This window comes from Emericellopsis cladophorae (genome assembly GCF_022114955.1).
Source record: "Emericellopsis cladophorae strain MUM 19.33 chromosome Unknown NODE_161_length_10471_cov_109_546662, whole genome shotgun sequence".
Classification (NCBI taxonomy): Eukaryota; Fungi; Ascomycota; class Sordariomycetes; order Hypocreales; family Bionectriaceae; genus Emericellopsis; species Emericellopsis cladophorae.
Genome location: NW_026251086.1, coordinates 2,219 through 10,471, shown reverse-complemented (window position 1 = coordinate 10,471; position 8,253 = coordinate 2,219). Strand labels below are relative to the sequence as shown.

At 48.0% G+C, this 8,253-nt stretch overlaps 1 protein-coding gene across 1 annotated transcript; it reads left to right on the top strand.

The window, feature by feature from the left end:
• Positions 1–1,875: 1,875 nt before the first annotated feature.
• On the top strand, positions 1,876–2,748 carry J7T54_003692 (uncharacterized protein; the record flags this gene model as incomplete). Its single annotated transcript, XM_051510669.1, has 1 exon — positions 1,876–2,748. The coding sequence occupies one exon, from the start codon at positions 1,876–1,878 to the stop codon at positions 2,746–2,748; it is 873 nt and encodes a 290-aa protein (XP_051358453.1).
• Between the last annotated feature and the right edge of the window lie 5,505 nt (positions 2,749–8,253).

The following is an 8,253-nucleotide window of genomic DNA, read 5'->3' as shown; positions in this document are numbered from 1 at the left end:
CCGGCCGGCTGCTGAGCGTGGCGTGCCGGCGCTGCGCGCCGACACAGAGCAGAGCCGTGGCCCTGCGCTGTCTGTATGTTAAGCACTTTGCCGTATTATTGAACACGCACTGACTGATCTACAGAGCAAGTTTGAACGCGGCCGTGAGCGTAAGATCCCTTATGTCTGCTGTGCCCTCGCGGGCGCGGCGGGCAAAGGGGATCGCGGCCGTTATTTCCTGGCGTCGCGGCCATCGCCGCGTTATGCTGCTTATCAGCATAACAAAGATAAATGCGAAGATCTATATATATACACGCTTGTATTCTTATTATTAACCTTATACTAATTGCTTAAAGGCCGCCTGTCGTGGGAACGCTGGCTAGGCGTATAGTAGACGCCCTAAAAGTGGGCGACAAGCCTATAAGTATCACTCTATAATAACTCAACCACGACGCCTTTAATTACTAATTTAAGTTATTAGATATACGATTCGTGCCGTAAAGCCGTAAAAATAATAATTGATTTGTAAAAGAGAGAGCGATTGTGGCCTAAGGGCCTTCTATAGTGTGGCGTGGTGATTGCGCGCGCGTTGAACGAAGACTATATGTCTTTAAATACTATATCTTACGCTGTTTTGCTTGCGTAAATCAAGTACCTCCTGACGATCTGATATCACTTAATTATACTTGTGCTAATGTTTATATCTATTTACGTGGCTGTGATATTATTCTCAAGCCCTTACGCAGCCCTGCCGCCAAGTGTATCATCTATTTACACAGAGATCATAACAGCCTCACAGCCTCACAGCCTCACAGCCAGCGACTATTCTATTCAGATATAGCAGAATTGATCCTTCCACAGCCTTGTACGCCGCTGTGACCGTGCCTGTTAGTTCGTTAGCGATATGGCTGACCATCCGGCCGCGGCCGCGGCTGTGGGCTGCTAATTATCTGCTGGCCTTCCTCCTTAACTCCCTATATAAGGGCTAATTCGAGTAATTATCTTACTCGCGAAAGCTCAATCTAAACAATCATAATATTAGTCCTTTAGTCAAGTAGTTACGGTATTAGGCCCTATACCGCGGCGCTAGCCCTTCGGGGGTTAAACAGGAATTCCACACAAACCTAAGAGTGGAATAGTATGATTATTAAGTGCGACCTCCTAATTATTAGAATCCGAGATCAACCTTCTATTTATTCGCTACGGGAGTTAGGATAGTTAGTAAATATGTTATTATACCGGGCGTCCTTTAAATTATAATCCGAGTACGGTCTTACCCTCTAATCTACTGGTTATGGTAGGTTTTTAGGCGTTAAAGTACAGCAATAGATAGAAAACCGTGTATTCTGATAACCGCTGTTAAGACCTCTCTAAGGCACCTCTTTTTTTTTGAAGTTGTTGATGATAATCTAAGATACTATTGATAAGGGAGGCACGCCTGCCCGCTGAGCATCACACACTGATGTGATTCTATTGGTTAATGTGTGATAAAGAGGAGTCAAGTGTTCGAATCTATTAAGAACGTTCTTTTTTATTATTATTTACTTGAATAAGGGCGTGGTGAGGTTATCGCCGGCGCCGCACACATAAGTGTCTGGTGCGCACTTATCCATTTGCAGCATTTGCAACCCACGTGCATAGGTGCCACCGTAGTGCCGCGCCCCACCTACACCTAATACGAGGTGGGGCGCGGCACGAGTACACCCAGCTGCGGTTCACAGCCACCACAGCCATCGTCGCGTCGTCACCAAGTTCAGTTGCCAACGAGCAGCCATCGAACGAATAAATACGGGTGCGTCACCTTCATCAGGATCTCCATTCTATTTCCCTTCGCCTTCAACTGCTCCTTCGCCAAAGTCTGCCGGAACCGTTGGCCCTTGCTGCACTGCGCCTGAAATGCCTGACCCGATATCTCTTGTCACAGCCATCACTGGCATTCCGGGCATATTCAAGTCTTGTGTGGATTGTTTCCAGTATGTCCGACTCGGTCAGCGCTTCGGGAAGGACTACGGCATCTGCCTAGCGAAGCTAGAAGCCGCGCACATTCGCCTGACACGTTGGGGGGAGCCCCTCGGTCTTCTACAGGATAAAGTCAAAGTACAAGGTTCATTTAGTGATGAGGATATCATTCGAGCATATGAATTGCTTGCGCTGATTGAGGCTACTTTTGAAGAAGCGCAGGAGGCCGCAGCCAAGTATGCTGATAGTAGGAGGAAGAAGGGCAAAGACAAGGACCTGGAACTCATCGACGAGGAGCACATGGGGTTAGGAGGCTCCATCAAACTTCTCGTAACATCGCTGAAGTCCGTTTCCAAGGAGCGGCAAAGGAACCTCAGCTTGCCGCGGAAGATCACCTGGGCATTGTACGGCAAGGACGGCTTTGACTCCTTGATCGGAGATATTGTTGCGCTCACCAGCAACCTTATGGAGCTTTTCCCATCAAACGAGCGGAGGATGAAAGAACTTTGCCAAGAGGAAGTCAACAACTTGGATGATGAATGTGTCTTTGAACTAGGCCGGGTACTCCAGAACGACGATAAGATGCTCCCAAATACGGACGACGCGATGATGAGCGAGACGATTCGCGTCCATGTTGAGTCACACCGACTTCAATTTCGCAACGTCAATATTGACGGCCAAGGAATCACCCGCTTAGGAGACACATACGGCTATGGATCTGGCGTGAAGCCAAGCGACGTCAGCATTGATGGTATGACTATCAGAGGCAGTGGTTACACTCAAGCAGGCCATGTTTTTCATGGAAAGTAAGTGGCATGAGGATACGACCGGGGGTTACATCAAGAGGACGGGTGGCCATTTCGCAGAGAGCTCAGGCCTAATTTGCGAGCCTATCATGGGGTTGCCGTGGGCGGTCTGGAAGCGAGCGGCAAGTGATAGCCGTCGGGGCTCGAGATGGCATGTATCCTATTCAAGGTCCTCCGTCTGCTGAGAGGGCCCAAGTCTCAGTGTGAGGTGAGAAGAGTTTGAACGTAGAGTATTCGTGATTGGCTATGCGAAATGCCTGCCTAAACTCGGACCGTGCCTCTCACTCATCAACAGACGACCTTGGATCGGCAACGGGTTGAATCTCGATTGGACGGTAGAATCCGGATGATGTCTCACGAAAGAGGCAAGACTGCTCAAGTTGGCAGAATTCGGGACTGGGCGGCGCAACTTGATCAACAAGTGCCAGGATCAGGATCCCCGGATCCGTTCTGTACAGTGCCTGCAGCTGCTCTTCGAGACTTTGCGCACCGAAGAACACGCCAGACTGGTCGGTACCGTTGGTATGGAAAGAACTGGGGTAGCCCTCAAGGATAGCATCATTCCTTGTTGTTGGCGTAAAGACAGTACCAAGGCATTCTGGGAAGGGGATGCAGCTGGCAGTTAGTTGAGAGGAAGTCTCTTCTGTTTGTTCGCCACAGCTGGGCTTGGGTGGCTCTGGTGGCGTTGGCAACACAACTATATTTAGGTCACTCGGTATATCATCGTGTAAGCCGGACTGGAGTATGGCCATACGGACTCGCTAACGAAGTAGGCCAACTTTAACCAACTCGGCCATGGGACTGATCTCGACTTTCCTCAACGTTTACAGTATGCAGGATGGGCAGTGGTCCATCACTGCCATCATTACCGTGTCCATCATCGGCGCGTGGTTCCTTGCGTCATGTGTTCTCTTTACTCTCTACAAAGGCCTTCTCTTACCGAGATTGAAGGACGTCAGGTGGCCACAGGCGAATTAGGTGGGTATACGTTTGCTGCGGGGTTCCTCGGCCACAGCCGAGTTTTTACATTGTTTCTGAAGACTGCGAAGGGACTGAACACACTACCAGGCCCAGGCGTCACAGTAGACAGTAGAAATATCCAGGCACGCAGGTCCTCGAAGTATTCGCAGCAGGGATAGAAAGGAAAAGAAAGCGGACTACGAGTGCTGGCCATCCATGGCTCATCGGTCAGTGAGCAAATCGAGAATGCCGACCGCTTGATATACGTCAAAGATAGTCTGATATTGCCTTATACCAATATTTGAATTAGTTTTTCCTGATCTTGAGGCTTGAGAATGACTTGGACATGGTAGTTGTCGTTTGACTGTTTTCGGGTTGCACTCGAACTCGCCCTTGCAACATGCCGCTTCCAATGTGCGCAGCAACAGTGCGCGTTTGGCTGAAAACTCGTATTGAGTTTTTCCTAAATTCAGTCCCAAGCCCGACGAGCTGGAGCTCAGTACCTTGTGATCAGGTGTTGGCGAGGAAAGTAGAAAGCCAACGATAGCGCGGTCCTCCCCTTCCAGCCGGGTGTGTGGTCAATTTTGCCAGTTGAGCTCCAACCGGAAGAGAGTGTGTGTTTGGAATACTTCAAACATTGTACCACTAGACATACATCGTTTCCTGGTGATCAAGCCTTGCAGTTGTGGAAGAAGAGAAGGCTCGAAGCTCGCTGTTTACGAGAGAGGTGACTGGCCTTTCATTAGTCGGTAAATGATTCTAGAGGCCTTGCTGTGGGGAAAAAAGACTATTGGTTACCGCAGCCTCCGGCCGTGTACTAAAGCCCTTGCTTCCTGATGTATACCCCATGGCAGAGCTACACATGCTCTCGCCTCGGCAGTTAATCCACAAGCAGCATTGTAGAGCGAATATGCCATGTACATTTTAATATCTTCCATCTTATATATCAGCTTGATAATAAAGAGAATCCTGTGATAAAGCTAGATCGTGATTTTTCTTGGACACCATCCCATTACTGAACACCCGACTCGTCATCAATCCCTATCACGAACATCGAACCCCTTGCATATGCCAATATTCACAACAGTGATCATGCTAACGGCAAGCCATCTGTGTACTTTCTGCCCTTCATCAAACCACTCACTCAATCCTGACCGTATATGTTTGACGCGTCTTCGCGACTTCCAAATTCAGGAACCTTGGTGACTCCTACGAGTTGGCGCCGAAAATGTTTCACGCGATGCGTGTCTTCTGAGATACACCACCAGCCAGCCTACCCCCGCAATCATCGCGGAGACGAAGGTGGTCGGCAACTGGAGGTCTCTCATGGGGGGGGGGGGGGGGAAATTGATCGGGGTCCATGCCATAGCCGATCTCATCAGGAAGGGACTTCCCAGTTAGCATGTGGCAAAGACGTTCTCGGTCTGACTCACAAAAGTAAGCGATACACCAGTTCGATACAGCGGGACCGAACATACGACCATAGCCAGGCAATAAAGATCACAGGAAGGAACCCCGCGACCAAGAAATAAAAAAAGCAAGATTAGGCCCCAAAGCATGCGAGGCATAATGCTCATTATTATAGGTGGTCTATTTATCAATATCATCCTCGAAAAAGACATAAGATAGGCGTTCTTAAGCCAAAGAAACCAAGAGCACAAAGCAGAAGCGAGGACTGGGGCTTTATAGTATATATACTAACGAAGTAGATCGTTTACTTTATCAATAAGACGCTAGAAAGGGGACAGTACGAGATTATCGCGCGACGCTATAGGCTACTTTAGAGGTGCCGAGTTATTTATAGCGATTATTATTATTAATAAGCTATCTTCTTTACCTTTATATCATATATGGCCGCCTAGAAATAAACGGAAAGCTTAGAGCAGCGACAAGGTCTCCAAAGCCGCAGGTTCCGACAGTTAATCGGGCGAAGCCGGCAGCTTCTAGTTATCAATATAAGTGCATTACCTTAGGTCCGAGCTCCTACCTAGTATCTTATTAGTAGAGTTAAGTATTTAGGAGCGGCTATATATCGGGGTGCTTTATACTCTATAATTCCCACGAGGCAAGATAAAGTTCACAAATAGAACCCCCGTGCTTTAAAGTATCCGGGATACACAAAAGACACTCGAAAGCTATACATACTATGCACGTCGATCCACCAAAAAAGCGCGATCGTATACGAGAGAATTTCTCGCGCGCCATATTTCGCTTAATAAAGCGTTATAACGCGATCAACAAGCGTTATCCGAATACTAATATATACTTACTTATCCGTTAAAACCAGAAATACTATTAATAAAATTCGACGATATAGAACTCGAAATTTCCCACGCCGCCGGCTAAGTTAGTAAGTTTAACTATTCTAGCTACCCTTTAAAGTCTAACCCTGGAAGGATATAATATATCCTCCGATAGTAACACGAACGCCGGCGTCATTTTCCGAGGGGAAATCCTACTCCGGTAGATAATATATAAAGAAGGGAGAAGGATAACGGATAGGTGATAGTATGTATTTTACGCGAACAGGAGGTGACATCGAATGTATGTAGGAGTTGATGATATACTAGTTATACTAGATACGGATAGGTCGATTGAATTTAAAAGAAAGCCACCTCTCCTAGGAACCACTATTATCCCTATTGAATTACTCGGTCTTGATAAAAAGAGACCGCGTGCGACATCGAGTCTTTACTCGGCTTTACATCCCGTATCATGGATTCATACGAATTAGGTAGCAAAGATCCCAACAATACGGCCTGAGTTTCCCCGACTCTGTGTAAGCCGGGATATAGCACTAATTACGTTTTTATTTAAAGCGGCGTTAAAGCACTCCCTCTGTCCTTAGGCGACTAAGGCGTCGCGCCAAGTGTAGTGACTCTAAAGATTCTGGATCAGAGCAGCCGGCGTAACGGCTATACCTAAGCCGTTGCGCCAAGGGCAAAAGATCAGACATTGATCGAATAACGAGCGATCGATACGGGCGTTATAGCTGCTGATAGGGGATACGAGGGACTACGGGCTAGGCTTGGGCCGGTAAAATCAAAGCCCTCTACAAGGACAACTGAGAAAACCCATCGCCATCCGGAAGGCTGCCAGCTTAGTGGGGCCATGCTATCACTCTAGTGGGTAGGAAGGCCCCTGGAGACTTCTAGAAAAGCCGGCTACCTTCCGTGGCCGCATCAATCCATGCTGGCTCTTTGTGGGCATTTCTGCATGACGCCCATATCGCTATTATCACATCCGCCCCACTAATAAGAGATATAATACTAGGTGCCAAGTCCTATGCATCTTATAGCTCGCGGCAGAATCGGAACAGGAAGTTATTGCCCGATTATGGATGCATCGTTATCCGCGATCAAAATGGTCCGTACCGAACTCTAACCTAGGTACCAAAGCGCAGCCCGATCTAAGATTCTTAAAAGTATGACGTTACGCTAATATACTTACGTATAGCATCGCCTCTTACCTATCGTGTTTTAACCCCCTTATAAACGATATAGCTCCCTTTATCATAAGCTCCATTAGTTCCTACGGCCATAATGACCTTTATGAGGTACGGTCTCCCACGGAGGTTGGCTCTCCCACGACACTTGACTCTGACGAGTCACCGCCTATGGCTGCTAGTAATAAGGGCGGCTGTCTTCGTACGGAGGATCTGAATCGTTTAATAGACGCTCTAGACGAGCGCAGTATTAAGTTTTAGCGAATAAAAGGCCAAGAGTGCCTCCCTGAGGCTATAATACACGACTAAGGTACGGTTATCCCGGCGGTCGTGGTATCTCTATCTAATAAATCGGAGGTGGTTCAAATACTACAGATCCTCACTAAACTTAACCTCTACTATAGCGGCCAGGCTATGTCAGTGAAGAGCGGAGGCCACGGTTATTTCAACGGCGCCACGTGCGCCGATATCATACTTAATTTATCGACTATAAGGCAGCGTAAGATCGAATAGAACGTTCTTATATTAGAGCCTGGCTACCTCCTAGGCCATATTATTAACCTGCTCGCCAGGAACTATAAGGCGGTGCCTTATAGAGACTACTTTAGCGTCGGCGCGGGTAGCTATTTCACTACCGCTAGCTAGGATATCCTACTTACGCGCCGCTACGGTCTTAGTTACCAGTCGGTGGTCGGTGGTCGGCTTATTCTTTAGGATAGCACGGTTTAGGACGTAGGCGATAAGGACTATCGTGATCTACTCTACGCCATACGTAGCGGTGCCGCCGCGGGCACCGGCGTTATCACAAAGATCCAGCTTCGCCTAGAGGAGGAACCGGCCCTAGCCACATAGTAATTTACTCTCGTTACGAGAGACGATCTAAAACACAGGCTCGTAGCGCAGCGGGTATTTCAACGAGCCGAGAGCCTGCCCCGGGATATCACCGTCTCGCTTCGCTTTTACTACGAGCTCGGGGAGGACCAGCCCTCGTATTCTTTTAATATAACGAGCCTCTTAACGGCCAAGGAGACTCTTTAAAAGCTAGAACGGTATTTAGGTCCTAAGGTGTCCGAGCTGGTATCTAATCTAACCCGATAGAATAAA